Here is a 20496-nt window from a genome sequence, read left to right as displayed (position 1 = left end):
TGGAGCCAGACTTCCTTGTACTTTTTGAAAGTGTTCTTGAGCAGTAGTTCTCCAGGCTTTCTGAATGTCTTTCAGAGTTTTCGTTGGACACTGACTGCTTGTTTCACTCATTTTCAAGAGGAAGATCTTTTTAAACACTGGTCTGTGAATCATTTAAGCATTAGATAAGGCAGATAATTGAAGGGGGTCTATGCATGGCAGACAACAGTAAATAATCCATTTTAAATTGTATTTTTATTGAGCTGTGTTACTCTTTAATTGAATCTACAAAAAAAAATGCCAAAGTTAACAGTCTGACAGACCTAATATTTTTACACCAACAAGTTATTATGCAAAACTTGGTATATCATCATGTTGTGCATTGTGTCCTTAAAAAAAAAAAAAAAAAGTGCTGGAGGGCAAAATAAGTTGTTGCAGTCTTAAAAGACTATCTACAGCAAATGAAAACTATCTGAAAGTCAATTTGTTAAGAAACCAGAGAAAATCCAGCAAAGACCTGAGAGATACAGCTGACCCTTTAGTTGATCCACCTACGGTTCACTGAAGTCTCATCAGGAATGGTATCAGTGGAAGGGCGGCTGTCAAGAGGCCATTCTTAAGGAAGGGAACCAGGGAGGAAAGGCTGAGGAGTGCTCAACACAAGAGCTGCTCTGAAAATTAGGTTTGATGGAGTGATGAAATTTTTGGTTCAAATTGTCGTCAATATGTACGAAGGACGTCAGGAGAGGTATAACAGTGAGTGTCTGCTTTTAAGAAGCCTGGAGAACTACTCCCGAAGACTACTTAAGGAAATTGGAAGAGAGCTGCATAAGAGCATTCAGACTATGTTGAAAAATAAAGGAGGTCAAACCAAATATTGATTTTCAAGCTTATTAGAATTGTGGAAATTAAATATAGAAATATACATACTGCATTTCCATGTATCTTTGCACATTTTTCAATAAGTCGCTGCTGCCATTTCCCATTTTCTTTGCAGACTATAAAGAAATCAGGGGTGGCTCGAGACTTTTGCATATTACTGTGTATATTTATTTATTTATGTTTCTCAACAGATCAATAGTGTAACTGTATTTCAGTCACGGCTCAGCAGCAATAATATCAGAACCCCTGTCTACCTGCACAGTACAGCAGCTGCAGGAGTGAAGACGGTTGTAGCCTCAGGGCTCTTGCTGTTGTTACAGGTTCAAATCTGAAGGCTTCTTTTTCGTTATGTTCAAGGCCTCTGATGGGATGTTGAGTGTACTTTAATACTGCCCGTGGTATGAATCTTAATCTGGGCTCCACCTGAATGGGGTTAGGGGTGGAGGAAGGTGTAAATGCTTCTTCAAATGAGATTTACAAAAGATGATTGATGGTTTTGTCTCTCACTAATTTGCACACTGCTCCTTACGTGAGTTCCAGTCGATGTCCAGAGTAAGAGTGCACTCGAGTCCAAAAAACTTCAGAAGGTATCCAGTCTTAAAGACTGTCACAGAGTTTGTAGTTGATACCCACTGAAAGATTGACTTTGCCAGGTTTTGATCATCTTCACACATTAAAGCTATTGATAATCATCTCTTTTAGTTCATGTGTAGACACTCATGTTGAATCTTCAGTTAAAACCTTATTTTAGGATTCCATGCATGCATGATCTCAATCAATGCTCCTTTTATCTTTCGGTGTCCTTCAGTGATCTGATGATTGGTGTCTGGTCTCCCCTTTCTTTGGTCTTTCTTTTTTGAAACTTCTTGACTAATTTGTGGGTATTTTCTCTTGGTTTTGGCTTTATTTTGATATAAATCTGCCCTTTTCACTTAAAAGCTCTGTCTATGAAGCAGCTGTTGCTATCTTTTTAGTCATCACAGAAGATAAACAAACCAAAAGCTCCCTCCAGTCCTTCAGATGTGTGGTATATGAATGTGGATGGTATGTATTGCCATTTTGACTTCATTCTAATCTCCCAGGCAGGGCGATAACTGCTTGGAACTCTAATTATACTTCCTGTTCATTGCTAAGACAGACATCTGTGCAGAAGCGTGAATCAATTTTCTGTTTTTAGAAAAGCACTTTAAGACACTCCTCCACAGCACAATTAAGCAGAACACAGCACATTATTTGAATTTCCATTTCAAAAACAAATCTGTTGTTTATTCCTAAAGCAAAGTGTAGCAGTGCCAAAACCAATCAGCATACAGTCATGTGAAGAACAGTCGATGCAGTCCTGTCAAAAAATAAATGTGCCACATGATTCATTAACTTGGAATAACACCTTTACTAGCAATAACTTCATTTTCAGTATCACTTTCTCAGTTTCCTACATCGTTTTTTACAGTGTTATTTTAGTTCATCGAGGTTTGTGGGTATTTGTTTACGTGCAGCTTTCTTAAAGTACCACCACAGCATTTCCATCAGGTTGAGATCTGGACTTTGGGCCATTGCAACACTTTGCAGTTCTTTTCTTTTCCAGCAGTTCTGTTGTAGATTTGCTGCTGTGCTTCAGATCATTGTTGTTTTGCGTGACCCAATTTCAGCCAGGCTTTAGCTGTTGGACATATGACCCTGCATTTGACTACACAATACTTTGGGTATACAGAGGAGTTCATGGTCAGTTCAATGACTGCAAAGTGCTCAGGTCCTGTGGCTGCAAAATGAGCCGAAATCATCACCCCTCCAATACTGCGTTTGGCAGTTTGTATGAGGTCTCCACTTTGGTTTTGTCTGTCCAGAGGACATTGCTCCAGAAGTCTTGTGGTTTATTCAAACCTGAGCCGTGCTGCCATGTTGTTTTTAGAGTGAAGAGGCTTCCTCCTGGCAGCGCTTCCAAACAAGCCATACTAGTTGTCTTTTTCTAGTTGTACTGTCACAAACTTTAACATTAACATGCTAACTGAGGTTGGTAGAGTCTGAGATGTACCTCTTGGGTTTTTTTGCAACCTATGTGAGCACTGCACAGTCTGACCCTGGGGTGAATTTGCTGGGACGGTCACTTCTGGGAAGATTGTGGCATTGTATTACCACACACCTGTATGCTCCACACAAGCAAATTGCCAGAATATTTGCTTTTATAGAGGTAGTCACACGTGCTGATGATCAGCTGATCAAGTGCGTGTGATTACCAGCATCTGGCTACTACCCTCTTAACCCCCTATGGAAGTGGTGAGGTTGTACTTAGTTTTCACAAGTCCTGTAAAAGACTTTCTTTTTCACATGACTCTAGATGTCCACCAGTGTCAGTATATTTGCAAATTTATAAGCAAAGATGCCATTTATAGATGATAATGGCTGATTTTTATCTGTTGTGTCTCATGAAGTTTGCACAGACTAAATGTTCATAGTGTGGCGAAGGACTGACAGGATCAAGACCTTCCATGAATGCAGTCTTACCTGAGTTAGATGTGGTCGATCTTCCCTTTGGAGATCACTTTCTCATGGAACTCTCCTGGAAATCCTGTTCTGATGCCAGGAAGAGCAAACATCAATTTTTGTTTCAAACTTAGTCAGCCTTCATGTCAGAGACCACTGGTGATGAGAGCTGAGTCTCCAGCTACAACGCAGAAACCAAACCGCAGTTTTCAATCAATTTTAACCCCAGAGGAGTGCAGCCAGGAGCATGTTAACCATTGTCTCCACATTCACAGGTTTGTCCAGCATCATTTTATTGCCCAGTACAGTACAGTAGCAAAATATGAAAACAAAGTATGCAAATCGGAAAACTTAAGAATGGCTAAAATTATTCTAAGCACTGTTAACATTTCAGAATTTTAGTGTGAAACCAGGACAGTAAGCATTGCTGCAATGTGAGAAATCCCAAAGATGAGACAAAAGGTGAACAGTAAATCTGGGGTATAAATAATGACAGGATTAATTAGGGAAGTAGATGCAAATGTGCAGGAACATGCAGAAGATCAGGTGATTAATGGTGGGGGCAGGTGGGAGTGGCTGAAGTGACAGAAGATTTAGTGAATGGAATAAAACAAGGCACAGCAGAGTGTGGCACAATTTGTTGTCGCTCTTATTTTAGCCAGTGTTGGAAAGCACTTTGTAACCGAACCAGAAACTGAATCGCTGATCAGCTCTCAGATATTTATAAATGATGATTGAATATCATTGTTACCTTCACCAATGAGGTTATGTTTTTGGTAGCGTTTGTGTGTCATTCTGTCTCTAAACACGATAGCTTGAAAAGTTTTGAGTGAATTCTGATAAAACTGTGTAGGGGTGCAGAGTGGGGTCATGTTAACAATCCATTAACATTCGGCTTACGTCCACCAAGCTCTTCAAGGTCAACTTTACTGGTCAAAAAATTGACAGAAAGCCTTGCATCTTTGAAACTATGATTCTTACAGGTGTGGTGTGTATTGTCAACATATATAAAGTACCGCATGAAGATTTAAAATATTATGTCACATTTGACCTCCGACCTCTCCTTCAAGGTCAATAGATTGAGCTGAATGTCAAAGTGATAATAATGCTATTATCACTTTGAACTATTTACAGTAAAACTATTTCTTACTGCCGTTGTTTGTATTGGCGACATATAAGCATATAGAGAATGACAAATTGAGATTCTAAATGTCAGGTTACTTTGGACCTCTGACCTCCTCTTCAAGGTCAAACTTTAATAAAATATATTTTATCTTTAAAACTATACTTAAAATTCTCCTGATTTTGTTTGGAGTGGCAGCATTCAAGAAATGATGCTGGTATGTGGGGATTTTAAATATCACATTATAGTTTGCATCCAAATATCATGTCACATTTGACCTCTGACCTCACTTTTACATTTCACATCTGCCTTTCTTTCAAGCGGACCCCAGTATGTGTTATCTTTACAGAACGTATTGTCAAGAGAATGAGCTGTTAGTTAGAAATATACTGCAGTGTACTATATGAGCTCCATCACCTGCTCCTGCATAATGATTACAGCCTCTGGATGGCATTACTTTGGCCTCCAGTAACACTGTGAGATATGTCCTTCAATGCACATATTAAACAAATATGTAGGACCGCTTTTTTGCATTTGTGCAATATTTCTAAAATTAGAAACATCCTTTCTCAGAGTGATGCTGAAAAGTTAATTCATGCATTTATTACTTCTAGGCTGGACTATTGTAATTCATTATTATCAGGCTGTCCTAAAAGCTCCCTGAAAAGCCTTCAGCTGATCCAAAATGCTGCAGCTAGAGTACTGACAGGGCCTAGAAAGAGAGAGCAGATTTCTCCCATATTGGCTTCTCTTCATTGGCTCCCTGTTAAATCTAGAATAGAATTTAAAATTCTTCTCCTCACATACAAGGTCTTGAATAATCAGGCCCCATCTTATCTTAAAGACCTCATAGTACCATATCACCCCAACAGAGCACTTCGCTCTCAGACTGCTGGCTTACTTGTGGTTCCTAGGATACTTAAGAGTAGAATGGGAGGCAGAGCCTTCAGCTTTCAGGCGCCTCTTCTGTGGAACCAGCTCCCAGCTTGGATTCAGGAGACAGACACCCTCTCTATTTTTAAGATTAGGATTAAAACTTTCCTTTATGACCAAGCTTATAGTTAGGGCTGGATCAGGTGACCCTGAACCCTCCCTTAGTTATGCTGCTATAGGCCTAGGCTGCTGGGGGTGGTCCCATGATGCACTGAGTGTTTCTTTTCATTCACCTCTTTCTACTCTGTTTATACACCACTCTGCATTTAATCATTAGTTATCATTAATCTCTGTCTCTCTTCCACAGTGTGTCTTTTGTCCTGTCTCTCCCCCCCTCACAGCAGATGACCCCCCCTCCCTGAGCCTGGTTCTGCTGGAGGTTTCTTCCTGTTAAAAGGGAGTTTTTCCTTCCCACTGTCACCAAGTGCTGCTCATAGGGGGTCGTTTTGACTGTTTTCTCTGTATTATTGTAGGTCTTTACCTTACAACATAAAGTGTCTTGAGTTGACTGTTTGTTGTGATTTGGCCCTATACAAATAAAATTGAATTGAATAATTTGGATTATAATTTAGATCCAAGTTTTTTCCAGGTTACAACAGAGTGATCTGGTGTATGAAGCGATCTTTGGGTCTAGATTCATTTCTCCAACTGTACGAGAGCTGAAACATGTTTAATAGATCAGTTCCTTGCCTCTTGCTGCTCTCCATGCATCTGAAGTGGCAGGAAGCCCTTGGTAAGTATGTTCTCACTGAAAGATGCATGTATTCACACACATGGGTACACAAAACTATTCCAGTTGCTTCTCATGCTTAATGCATATGTTCCTAAATAATTCAGTTGGTATTAGGATGAATCAAAGTGTGCCTCTGTTTATTTAGCTCTTCAGTTTGAATTTTGGGATGTACTTTAAAGTGACAAATGGGATTATGTCTGAATTCTTCAGAACACACTATGCTGTGAGTTCTGGAGTATGAACTTCCATACTTGGATGTTAGTGTGATGCCTAATTAATTGTTTTCTTTCTTTGGGCAAAAGCTGCAATTAACTACGTGACCTATCTTTAATAATGAGGGGGCAGTAATGCTGTAGCTGAGATCAAAGGGAAATCTTAATGCAAACTGCCAACCACATCATACATCTGTACATTACATTGAATCATTGCTTAAGAAGCAATACCCTTCACTGAATTCTCCAGAATAAGAAATAAGATCCGGTCTGTCTCTCTGTCTGTAATCATTATAATGGGGTTTATTTAAAGCACTTATCAAAATCAGCCCTAATGAAATGCTCGACAAACCAGATATTAAAGTAAAAGAGTTAAAAGTACTTCCCTACACATGTATAATCAGACCAAAATAAATCTATAAATAAGGATTTTAAGGAAGCCTTATGATGAAAGTATTTTTTTCATCAGAAAAACCGTTCCATAATAAGTGACCCTGACAGAAAAAGATCAATTATCTCTTCTCTGATTTTTGCTCTTAATGAAATGTGTGTGTACTTCTGACTTTTGGTCTTTAAAAATATATACTTACTGTGTGTGTGTGTGTGTGTGTGTGTGTGTGTGTGTGTGTGTGTGTGTGTGTGTGTGTGTGTGTGTGTGTGTGTGTTTCTCTACACAGAACTAATGTCTTCCATTTGGGATGGTTGTAGCTCAGGAGGTAGAGCAGGTTATCTACTAATCAGAAGGTTGGTGGTTCAATTCCTGGCGGCTCCAGTCTGCATGCCAAAGTACCTTTGAACAGGATACTGAACCCCAAGCTGCTCTCTGATGTGGTCACTGGAGCGTGAATGTTAAATAGAAAGCACTTAAATGTAGGAGGAAAAAGTACTTGTGTGAATGGGTGAATGAGGCATGTTGTATAAAGTGCTTTGAGTACTCATGAAGAAAAGCGCTTTATATAAAAGATCTAGTCCATTCAGCAAGGCACATGTGAAGAAAACAGCTTAGTTTGGTTTAGCTTTTTAACTTGGGACACTAATGTCAAGTGAGATCAGATCGGTGCCTTCAAACACTGCTAATTTAGATGAAGCTGAGCATAATGAAAATGGGAGTCTCCCAGACAGCATGCAGAGACGGGCCACTTCTTGAAATTGTTTGGCTCTGATGGCCCAAAGATCATAAATTATATGTCCACCATTGTGACAAAGATGATGCAATTTTGGTTTGCATCCAGCAAATATAGCCCAGTTCTCTGAGCCACATTTTTGCAAAGATTAGGCACAATGAGTGCCAGTTAATCTGGGTGTAAACCTTGAGTGGCACACAAATGAGTTGTTGAACAGTACTTGACAAGTTTTGGATTCAGTCCAGTTGTTACTGGCTAAATTACATTTGCCAGATCTGCATTTAAGGGTCCCAAAGTGTGCCAGGAAAATATCCCCCACATCATTACACACCAGCATCCTGAACCACTGATACAAGCCAGGATGGATCCGTGCTGATCACAACAAATTCTGACCCTACTATCTGAATGTTGCAGAAGAAATTTAAACATTTTCCAGTTTTGGAATTGTAATCTGGTTCCTGTTCTTAGCCGACAGAGGCGGTACTTGGTGTGGTCTTCTGCTGCCGTTGTGCATTCGGAGATGCTCGCCTGCATCCTGTGATTGGTTTGAGTTACTGTTCTCTTCATGTCAGTTCAAAGCACTCTGCTCACTGGATATTTTCTCTTTTTTTGTAAACCCTATAAACCATAGAGAAGAATATGCAGGAAAATCTCAGCACTGTAGATCAGCAGTCTCTGAAATTAAGCCACTTGAACTTCAGCAGGTTGTCTTGACACACCTGTTTCCCTAAAGGCGAGTTACTGCTGCGAGAACAGGTGTACCTAATAAAGTGAGTGTTATATATTCTGTTATAGTAATTGTATATAATACTGTAGAACATGCTTCTGTAATAACGGGTCTAAATGTATGAAAGATAGTAGACTGTCATGCAGGTGTCACCTTTGTGGACAAAATATTGTTGTGGTCATTGGTTGCTTCGCTGCCACGGCAGACGTGGGTCGCACATTTAATTCACTGGCCGGTAAACTCGGACAACATCCACCCACCAGCTGGTTAAGTCTCCGCGGGTCCACTGGAGCAATGGCATTACTTTTAGAGCCCACTCACACAGACCCACCAGGAGGACTCCGATGTACGAGGCACCACTGGTGCAGAAAAACAACTAAAACTTAGATGTCAGTGTGAAATATAAGAAATGGCGAAGATAAGTGTGCAGTTCTTTTCTCAAGCGCTGTTATGGAAGTACTCTGACATTTTTTTCAGGTGGTCTAAATTCAAACAACCTTGTGGGCAAAAGCTGCTCCTCTAATCTCTTTGCTGCTGCTGCTGCTGAATTTCCTGCTGCTGTGTTTTGGCCCAGTTCATTTCTTTTGATGAGGGACACTAATGCTTCTTCGTCATCTGTTAAGCCTCAGAGGAAGGAAGGAGGCACGTCTCATGAAGGTGATAGAGAAATGGATGTTGCCTGTAGAGGGAGACCGAAGGGGTAAACAAGACGAATCTCACAGACGCTGAACTTAATGTAGTGTTTCACCACACGCACACCTCTCCTCCTGTATTATTTATTCTCATCTCCCTCTGTGTGTGGTTCTCTGAGAGGGAGAGCAGGAAGGAAGAACAGTGAAAAATCGAGAACTCGCCCTGAACTTCTTTTCTTTCTTGTTCTGTTGGAGCGTGTCAATCTTGAGAAGTTTGGAGGGAACGCAAACCGCAGCAGTTAATTAGTTGCAGAAATCTCTGTGAAATCTCTCCGTGTCTTTACAGTTCCTCCACCTCAGCGGGGTTCTTTGCAACCACTGAATCAGCATGCTGTCCAACATGAAAAAACATGTGCGTCCAGAGCTTTTTTTCTCTCTCACCAGCAGACTTACTGAGCTAAGCTTTCCTCTTTTTTTCCCAAATTTTTCTCTGTTGTTTCTCTATAGCAGCAGAGATGAAGGCAAATCTTCCTTCCTTTTCAACTTGTAATTTGTGTTTTTGATAAAAGGAGCACTGTCAGTAATCATAACCCTTAAAACAGCCGCATTCAAGGAAAGCATGCTTTTATGAAACATGCTAATGCAAACCGTTCCAGCACATTTATTTGGAGCCATCTCATGTACAGATTTTCTGTCTACAGCCATTAATATACTTTTAATTATTTACACAGTTTTTTATCAGCTTAAATTCTGATTAATATAATTTGTGTATAGCTTGGTGGTACCTTATGACGTATTTGTTGGCACTTCCTCCTCACTTGTGTTGACTGGAATTACTGGAACAGGAAAGCAGGTAAACACGGGGCATGCAGTTGACATTTAAGGAAACTCACACTGTATTGGATGTGCAACATATGCTAATTAAACCATTAAAATAATAAGTTGCAGGCAGTATTGATGGGGGAAAGATTATAGAAAGGTGAAGTGAATTAATTGCATGGGGACTCCATAGACTTTACATGTGAAGAGTAGTTTTAATCCAGGTAAATAAGCCTGTGTACATAATTGCACTGCACTTGCACTAGTGTATCAGATGGCAGTTTAATAAGAAAACTGTCAAGCGAGTTCATTTTTGATGTGCTGCAGCCTGGGCTAATTTCCAATACAATGTTTCAAATGGCTCAACAAACAAACACACAAACTGGCTCTGTGCAGTTTGGATCAGTCTTTCTGCTAGCTAAAGGTACAGCAGGGAGAAAAACCCGAACCAATCAGAGACAGAGAAAGATGTGAAAAAAAGAGAGCAGGAGAAGATGAGATTATTTTCAAAGGTAAGGGGAAAGTGTCTTTTTGTTAAACTTTTGGAAATTTAAAGCTTACATCTTCTTCTTTTGGTTCATCGCTTTAAGCGTCACCACAGCGGGTCATCTGCCCTTATTTCACACCAACCCCCTGCATGTCCTCCTTCACTTCTCTGCCTCACAGCTCCATATTCAACATCCTTTGTCCAATATATCCACTATCCCTCCTCTGCACATGTCCAAACCATCTTAACTTTGCCTCTCTACGAGTGCCCGGGTGGCTCGGTGGTGGAGCAGGCGACCACATGTATATGCCGCGTTGTGGTGCAGGTTGCACGGGTTTGAGTCCCGGTCTGTTGCCAGCTTGCCCGCATGTCTTCCCCTGTATCCTTCCCCCATTTCCTGTTTCCCTCCACTGCCGATAAAAGCCGCTGTGGCCAAAAATGCAAAACAACAAAAAAAAAACTTTGCTTCTCTAACTTTGTCTCCAAACAGCTCAACGTGAGCTGTCCCTCAGATCCACTTGTTTTTAGTCCCGTCCATCCAGGGCTCTCCCAGTGAAGATCTGAGCATCTTCAGCTCTGCCTCCTGTCTTTGTGTCAGTGTCACTGTCTTCAAATCATACATCATGGCAGGTCTCACTACCACCTTATAAACCTTCCCTTTCACTCTTGCTTCTGTCACAAATCTCCTGACACTCGTCTCCACCCTGCGCACTCTCTCCTCTTCTCTCTTCACCTCTCTCATGCTGTCCTTTGCTTTGGATGGCTGGTCCCAGGTATTTAAAATCATCTACCTTCACTACCTGTGATCACCTTTTCCACCTGTCTCCCTCTCGTTCACACACGTACACTGACTTTCATTTTTCTTCTCTCCAGAACCTAGCTGCACCTCCCCAGGCTTTCTTCCACCTGGTCCCTACTCTTACTACAGATCACATTGTCATCTGCACACATCATAGTCAACGAAGACTCCTGCCTGACCTCATCTGTCAGCCCGTCCATCACCACCGCAAACAAGAAGGGGCTCAGAGTCGATTCCTGATGCACTCCCACCCCTTCCTTAATCCCATCTGCCCCTCCTAGCACCTCATCACTGTCTTGCTGTTCTCATACGTAACCTACACCTCCCTTACACACTTCTACTCCCATCTGCTTCAAAGTTTGATTTGTTGTGCATTGAAAGATGCTGGTTGTATCGGGTGTATCGAGTGGTTATTTGAGTTACATATGTAATTTACTATATTTACTCGAATACTTTACTAAAATATCAGCTTACTGTGCAGTACATGAGCTTTAAGTATTTATATGCTACAGTATGCTACTTTCTACTCCACTGTACTTTGGATGCAAATACTGTACTTTGTACTCCTTTTTTTTTTTAAAGCTTTAGCTGTTATTTTGCAGATAAACTGCATTATTATAAATCCAGCTACCCAGAAATAGTGAGCAAAGTAATCAACATCTAAAAGGATGAAGTATGTGCATGATTCTGAAAAGTGCCATTCCATATAATGATTAAGTCTTCTTTACGTACTGAAGAAATTTAAAAAAAACATGAGTTGCTGCTTAAGCCTTTTAGGCTTCTGCATGTTTGTTTATCGAACAGGAATGAGACAACACAACGGAATAAGGAGTCCAATTATTACATTTAATTAGCCATTTGTCACAGTTTTACAAGTTAATCTGCGTCAGAACCGCACGCCATTCCCAGTGTTTTACTGGATAGACATGAAGTACTGACACAGTCTTTCAGTTCAGTTTCATATAGTCACAGCTTATCTGTCTTGGTTACATCATTACAGAAAACAAAACGTGGAAAACAGAGAATTTCAACCGCTTAGTATTCAGGTGACCTCGAAGTCTCCATTTCTATCATTGTGTAGTCTCCATGAGCGGCTGACCATTACCCAGTCAGAACACAAAGTTCCTGATGACACGAAACATTATAAGCTTCTGTATTTTTAATCAGTTATGTTTATCTTCCAGTCTAAGACAGATTTCTCAGGCAAATAAGGGCAAACATATACCATGAATATCCCTTCAATCTCCCTTTTGACCTCAGACATTTCTGAGGTCGACTTCACCAGCCTGACCTCAGGTGGTCAGCCAGGACTGCACTGATGTTAAGAGCCAGAGGAGGATTTTTGTGAAAATTAATCTTATACTATTGTGATTGTAAATTTAGCAAAAAAAATTAGAGTTTAATAATGTCATATTTATAATGGATGTACCTGCTTTCTGTACTTTCTTATGGCCTGAAAAACAAAAAGAAAACAAGCATTAGTCTTTGGTGTGTCAATGTTGTTCAGTGAAGTGGATTAGCATTTAAATTTAATCAGTCCAAAGTAAATTCTGCATATAAATTGGCCCACAGGACAAACAGTAACATGAAACAGTTACTATCTAATATTTTGCCTCAAATTCATTAAAAATGTGGATTGCATCCCTTCAGGATCAAATCCAGTTCCATGATGAAAATCTTACTGCAAACATAAAGAAATGATCACTGATCAGTGCACAGGTAACAGTTATATATGCAGCCTTCAGCACAGCCTTCAGCACAGCCTGCTCATATTCACCATGGATGTTCAAACCACAGTAGTCAGCACTCATCCCTGGAGATGCATCCCTGCACCTCTTTAGACACAGCTGTTCACATCTGGCCGTCATCCTGGTTAGTTTCCATGTCTCAGGTATGATCTCAGGTACCTGTGGAAAAAGTCCAGTGAAGAAAGTTCCAATTTTTCCCTGTCAATGAAACAAAACACCATGAACTGCAGGTCCTGTGGGTCAATAATTAAATTTACACAAACTAAGACAGGACATCAAAATGCTCATAAATATTCTAAGGATGTATTTATTCAATGACTTTTAGTTATAAATCTTTTATTTTGTTAATCAGCCTGAGAAAAATGATCTTACCATTTTAATATACTACTAATTTACTACTGTACCCAAAAAAAAGCATAATTATGGAAACGAAATATGGCTTTATAAACCTCAGGTTACTAAATCGTGAAGGGGAAAAATGCATAACCTTGACCTAACACAACATCAGCAGTTGTTACTACTCTGCCAGTGAAACAGAGGCTTTGACTATTTTTTATTTCTCACTGTGTAGTTCTATATTTTTAAATCTAAACCCCTGCAGTGGGATTTCACCACAAAACAAATAAAAATAAAAATGTTAAGGACAAACTCTTTAATCAAAACGTAGATAGTTTTAGGGTCAGAGTTCATGCAACACCATCGTTGTTGACCTTGCATGCAGCTCGCTGCAGACTTGGTATCTTTGGTCGTCTAAACTGAAATCAGGGCGTGTCCCCCTTTGGCCTCATGGGAATTAATAAGAGAAAACAATAGTTAGTGTTTAAGGGAGCGTCAAACAAATTATACTCCTGAAACCACAAAATTCTGGCCCCTGTAGGGGTGGCCTTACAATAGTAGTTATGAGTCATACTACTGAATATAGCATAACTGAAATTAAAACATTGAAATCAATTGCTTTCTTCCTGGGAGTTCTTTGACCTTTGACCCTCTAATGTGTTCTGGTTCTTCACTGAGACCCTGTGACTGGTCACACCTGTTATCAACCCCCACGTCGGAGAGGTCACCTGTTGTTGACCCTCCCCCTGGGCTCAGACTTTACACAGAGGTCATTGGTCAAGAACTCTCAGGTCACCTGTTTGTGAGATGGTTGGCCTCCTCGTCCTTCCTGTGGAACCAGGAGCCTTTGTTTTATGAGTGTGTGAAGCTGTCAGTCTGTTCAGGAGATCTTGGTATGAGCTTGAATCACCTTGTAGAGTTTCTTTATTGGTAACTGATCAGGGTCCAGTCTCCTGCAGCCCCAGTGATGTTGTTCAGGCTCCTGTTGGAATGAAACTGAGAGCTTTTTGTTAGTTAAATCTTTAATTTTCTCCCTCCTTTTGAGACATAAACTCTGTTTGTGTCTCATTAATTTACCTCAATTGAGCTTATTTATCTAAAGGGCATACTGATTTTTATATTATTTGCTTTTTGGATTTTTCCTTTAATGCTTGATCTATTGTCAATTTGTTCAGACATCCAAAATTCAAAATGATCAGTGCTCTTTTCTTTTTTTCAAATCTTAGCTTTAAACAAATCTACCAAATGAAGAAATGTAAATGCACAGAAGTGTAAATCGGTAACTTGTATTTTATCCTACATGGGCAAATAAATAGGTTTTTAGTTCTCTCTGTTTTGCTTTGTAACAGAGCAGCAGCTCCAGGTTTGGCACTTTGTTTTGTGTCTCCGATTCGGCCGTTTCACAAAGTATTTACAAGCTTTTTTTTTCCTAACGTTTCTTTTAAGGTTTTACTAGAACTGAGTTTCTCATGGAAATGTTTTCTTGAAATTTAACAACAATCTTCTGGAAAAAATGACCTCTAATAATTTGCAAAAAAAAATACTTCAATTTGGGACTTTCAATACATTACTCTATTATACTGGCTTTATTTATTTATTTATTATTTTTAAATCAATGAACTCCTGTGATTTTTTCAGGGGTTTTTTTTGTCTTTTATCCATCTGTGATTGGCTTATCTCTCATATGGACTGGAAGCGAAAACTTCCTTGTGAGAATTTTTCGACCTTCATACCCTTATCAATAACCATATCTGTGCAATTTAAAGAAAAGAAAAAAGAAGAGAAGGAACTTACTGGGCTATAACTCTCATTCACACACACAGATTCACACGCACACACACACAGCAACACTCTAAGCCAAACATATACCATGAGTGTATTCCTTCAGGACTTTAAAGATATATTGATTATATAACCTGTGCAAAGTTAAACTACTAAACTGGGATTATAACTGTTACTGAACTAAGATTCAATACTTTTTTCCCACATTGTAAAACGTGTGAAGTCTTGTGCAGCAGCACTTTTCATATAATAAATCTGTAACAGGACACAGGGCTGCACATGAGGCCAAAATGAGTGACTCCACCAGATAAAGGAGTTTTTTGGAAGGAATACAAATTTAATTAAATTAAACTGAAGTGACTAAATCAGTCATCCTCACATGTATTCACACAAAACGGCTGCTCTTTTCTAAGAGCCCTGATGCGTAACTGTAAAATAAGGCAGGTTATTGTCATTTGATTCCTCTTCTTTGGGGGATGCGTGCTTGAATTTTGCTCATTTCTAACCATTATAAGTTTTAAATTATTTAACTTTTTTCCAAAAAAAAATTCCCATTCATTTGAAAGATAAGATAGTGTTTATTTGTCACATGTGCAGTTATACACAGTACAATGCACAGTGAAATGTATTTTGTACCTGCAACCATATATACACACACACATATAATAAAAATAAAAATAAAAATAAGTAATTAATGGGGAGAGTCTTCAACTCCTCTTTCAACTATTCCACATAGTTTCAGCTACAGACTAGTGATGGGAATGCCGGCTCTTTCCAGAGAGCCGGCTCTTTAGGCTCGGCTCCCAAATGGCTCCTTAGATTTTAATTAAAAAAAAAAAAACATACATATAGCATATAAAACATACATAAAGCATATAGGCCTAATATACATTAGGCCTATATGCTTTGCCTAGACCCACATTACATAGATCAATTTTGTCCCATATTGTTTAACGTTAGAATACAGTATCAAATTTAATGAAAACACTGTGGGGTGAGACTGCCAGCTACATTCAACCCTCCTCCTTTATCTGGGCCACTGTTGCCAACTTGTGTAAGAAAACTCGCTGTCGGCTGTCTCAAAGGTTGATAAAGGCCGAAGCGAGGACCGGGGATGAGAGCAGAGGGAGCGCGTGGGCAGGCTCTGTGTTTAAGTGCGGTTCGGGGGTTGGAGGGTGGAGACAAAGTGAGGTCTGGGTGATGCCAAAGCGTACGAAGGGACGCAGTAAGAAGGCTTTAAGTACACAAAACACGGTGAAAGGATTTCGCTGTCGCTATATCGCTTTATGGGCCCCCCAAAAAAACCAAAACGCTAAGTTGGCAACACTAAGCCCTAGCGCGGATCTTTTTACGCTGCTAAACTAAACCGGAAACACGTCACCGAACTCTGTGAAAAGGGCGCACTGAGGTCCATTTGTTTTTACGGGTTTGTTCCCGCTGTCGGCACTAACCTAGTGATAGTGACAATTCAGTTTGGAGCAGCACGGGAATGCTTTAAAAAAAAAAAAGAAAGAAAGAAAATGGAAAACTGAAAATACGGGAAATAAAATTACGGGATGACGCCGGGACAGAGGAGGGAAATACGGGAATTTCCCGGCCAAAACGGGACACTTGACAGGTATGCTCTCAACGCAGAGCCAGCTGGTCCAAGGAACTTGATCAGCTGGCTTTTCACCGTAACTCCGCGTCCATTCATGCTATCGAAAAACTTTAAACGGTTCCTGAAAGCTCAGAAATTGCACTTAAGTCATTAGTGGTATTACGGTATTTGTGACCGGAAGTCCGCAAATTCCGGCACTTTCGAAGTACTCGTTGGACATGTTTGGAGGTAAAAGGTTAAAATGTTTCCAGTCTTTAAGTTTGATGTATTTTTTCACCCCTCTCAGAGGGTAGAATGGGTGTGTATTGGATGGAATGTTGGCAGTTAGACTGAGAGCTCCAGCTGACAGAGTGGGAGACTTCAAATTTTTCTTTTTAAACTGCCACTGCGTCCACAGTGTTCATTCTACAGCCATCATTTTACCCTCAAAATGTAGAGCAGCTCCTCTTCTTTCAAACAATGTGTCTTTCCACCCTAAGAGATGTAAATATTTCAAAGTGTAAGGCTCCAAGTAGAGGCAGTACCTTCCAACTCCTTCATTAAGAACAATGTAATTTTAGAAAAGAGATTTTCTCATAACCAGCAACAAGTCCCTTTTTTTAAACTGCTCCTATGACAACAGTTTTAACACCAGGTAAATAAAAAATACAGTGCTGTTTAGAGCAGGTCCTTGTGATGCTCACAGTTCAAACAGTATTTTGATAGGAGCTACGGTTTTTGATTTAGAAACAGTTGTTTGACAGGTGCATCGAGGCAAATTTAACAGGGATTTGCCACAAAGTGCACCTGACTGCTGTTTTCAGTTGGTGGATTTAAATGTATACAAGCATTCTGATTGGCAGATTGAACTTTAAACTGATTGGTGGATTTGTCTTCAGCATGCAAGAGGTTCTGTGTCTTCTGTGATGTCATCATTCTGTCACTCTGATCTAGGATTAAAGCTTAAAGGGTGATTCACTAGGCAGTGTAATGTAGGGTAATGCCCTGCTACTACAGAACTAACTTACTGATCTGCGCGAGTGAAAACGTCAGCACAGCTTGGAACTGTTTTTTTCTTGATGAATACAAACTAAAGTTTCAGTGATTTTCAAAAAAAAAAAAAATGAGTCACAACAAACAGAACGTTACGTCTTCTGAAACCACAGAGTGCTCCATGAACACAGACAGCTCTGACAAAATTAAAGCAGAAAATGAAGCTTTAACTCAAGAACATGAGGCACTCCAGAAGGAGCTTCAAGGCCTGCAGGAAACACTCGGAAATAAAACGGAGTTAGAGGAAAACTGCGAGGCTCTAAAGAAGTTCAATGAAGAAATGAAGGAAAAGTGTACAGAGATGAAAAAAGAAATCCAGAGACTCAAGGAGGAGCATAAGCACACCACATATTTAATTGAGTGTTATGACTCTGAAAAAGAAATCTTGGCCAACACTCAAGAAGAGTGTGGCAACTTGCAAAAAGAGATTGAGAAGCTTCAGGACAATATTGAAGAAGCAAACACTTTACTCAGAGAAAAGTGCAGCAATGACCCGATGGAGGCTCTGATGACTCAAAGCTGGAATTTGTGGCAGGAGCGGCAATGTCTCTTTGAACAATATTATTACCATCCGAATCGAGAAACACTGGAGACGGTGAGGAACTTAAAAAAAGAAAATGAGGACTTGGAAGCTCAAATCAGTGACATTAGGAACAATGTCCAGGTGAGAAGAGCTTTAGAAGAGCTTAAAGCTGAGGAGAAAGTCCTGCAGGAACACAGCAGAAAAATTTCAATAACACTAGCTGGCGTCTCCACAAAGTTTGAAATTGAAGAAGATTGGAGACAAAAATATCTTGTGCTGAGGCACCAGACAGATGCCTTAAAGCACAGAAATGAAGAAGCAGCTCACCAAATTCAGATCATCAATGAGAATTTAGAGGATTTAGCTGCTGCTAAGCGGTCTTATAAGACTCTGAAAGCAGAGAAAAACTACATGACGAGTCAAAATAGGACTCTGGAGAGAGAGCTAGAAGGGCTACGGTCAAAGCTCCGAAAAGAACAATCTTGGGTGGAAAAAAATAACAATCTCAGAGCTGAGATTGAAGCTCTCAGCCTGACAGCTCCCGCTCTGCAAGCTGAAATCACGGAGTTGCGCGAAAACCTCCAAGGGGAAAGAGTTGAGCTAATCTATGAGTCATTGAAGGCTGAAAAAAAAAACATTAGTCAGCACAACAACCTCATGGAAAAAGAACGGGATAAACTGATAAAGCAATTGAAAAAAGAAAAAGCTCTCAAAGAGAAATGTGCACCAATGAGAGCTGAGACAGACGATCTTAGAAGACAACAAGAAGCCCTAAAAAGGGAACTCAGTGATCTTGAGTCAAGAAGAATCTTTTCTGACTAAATGCTCAACAAAACCATGTAGACCTCTGGTTTTATATTTGGGCCATCTCAAAAATGATCTTAAATTAGCAGTTCATTAAAATTAGTTAAGCAACTACCCAACCAGTCGCAGCAGATGGCTGCCTCTTCCTGAGCCCGGTTCAGCTGGAGGTTTTCCTCCCCACTGTCGCCACATGCTTGCTCATAGGAGGTTGTTTAATTGTTGGGGGTTTCTGTATAATACTGTATGATCTAATAATGTGTGTGTGACAGAGATGAGGATTGGACATTTTTGAAAATACAGAACAAATCGTGTCCGGTATCAGTTCAATACGGGACGCAACACTTAATTGCCAAATAAAGGACAATTCTGTATTTTACGGGGCAGGTGGCAACCCTACCTGGTGCCTATGTTCTAGAACGGCGGTTTTCAAAGTGTGAGGCGCGCCTCCCCTAGGGGGCGCCAGAGCACTTTAGGGGAGGCGCGGTGCGAGGGAAAAAATAAACCGGGAAAAGAAGCTATCTGCTTGCTGTCTACTGATGTGAGAGAAAGAATGGACAAATAAGATGTGAAAACACTGTTGGTATCTCAAACATTAAACTCAGAATCTCAGATGTAACGTTTGTTTGAGAAAACGGTTGAAAAATGAGTTTGGGGTTGTTCTTATCATTAGAAAAATGAAAAAAGGGCGTATTTGCCATACAAAAGCCCTGATAAAATAATTAAAATGGGATTAAATGTTTTAAAATGTTCATGCGTTAAATTTCATTCAGATAAAGTGTCATTTTAAAATATAAGATGGTTCTAAAATAAAAGCAATTAGAAGGTGTTTTGTAGTGGCATTTGTTTGTGTGTGGGTTGATTATTGGGGGGGGGGGGCGCAGCAGGCATTGTGCTCCTTGGAGGGGGGCTCACCCTTTAATACTTTGAAAACCCCTGTTCTAGAAAACATAATTACCAGGTCAGTAAGTGCATATACTGATATGATGAATAAAGTGATGCGTCTTAGTCACTTTATTCATCATATCAATTCAAAGCAAATAGCTAATTAAGAATTAGAAATAAGAAACGTCAAAATTATAATGCTAAGAATACTGTCACTTTCTTTTATTGGCATAATTATGGTAAGAACTACCTTATCTGAGAATTTTAGAAGATGAATCCCTGGCATCAATTTGAAAATCTACATTGTGACGTCTGTCTCCAATTATTGCATTCACAAGTGAAATTTACTAATTTTGAACATTTAAAAAAAGAAAGAAAATCTGTCTAAAACCTTCTGTAGTTCTTTGCCAAATGAATGCTCATACCAAGTTTCAGAAGATTTGCCAACAAAATGAGGGAGCAGTAACAATTGAAGTTAAACATCTATCTACGGTATTTCTTGAAAATTTGTAAAAAGTGAAAAATCAGCAATGCATCTGCAGCATTTTGTAAAGATTTGCCCAATGAACACATGTAGCAAGTTTCAAAAGATTCAGCCAATAAAGGAGAAGTAACCTCTGAACATAAAAAAGTATAAATGATCGAGGAGTAGCAAATGTTAGCAACCCCCCCCCCCCCCCCCCCCCCAAAAAAAAACAAAACAAAACAAAACAAAACAAAACAAAAAAACAGCTGGACACCAGACGGCTCAGCTCCACCGTGGAGCAAATAAAAAAATGGTCACCACATAAGTGTTATTGTAATTCCCTATATGGCTGTTACATTTTGTGTTGGAAATGCCTCTTCAGATACAGGAAA

At 39.8% G+C, this 20496-nt stretch overlaps 2 protein-coding genes across 4 annotated transcripts in view; both read left to right on the top strand.

Annotated features, from left to right (window-relative positions):
• The window catches only part of slc39a11 (solute carrier family 39, member 11), a 178304-nt gene that overhangs the window by 95763 nt on the left and 62045 nt on the right, over nt 1-20496 (top strand). The window lies entirely within an intron of this gene.
• On the top strand, nt 17247-19479 carry LOC115798148 (synaptonemal complex protein 1-like). The gene has a single exon (XM_030754885.1). The coding sequence runs from the start codon at nt 17500-17502 to the stop codon at nt 18772-18774; it is 1275 nt and encodes a 424-aa protein (XP_030610745.1). The 5' UTR covers nt 17247-17499; the 3' UTR covers nt 18775-19479.

The sequence above is a fragment of the Archocentrus centrarchus genome, chromosome 19 (genome assembly GCF_007364275.1).
Source record: "Archocentrus centrarchus isolate MPI-CPG fArcCen1 chromosome 19, fArcCen1, whole genome shotgun sequence".
NCBI classification, from domain to species: Eukaryota; Metazoa; Chordata; class Actinopteri; order Cichliformes; family Cichlidae; genus Archocentrus; species Archocentrus centrarchus.
Note: the sequence above shows the minus strand (reverse complement) of the source record. Positions and strands in the feature narration are given on the sequence as shown.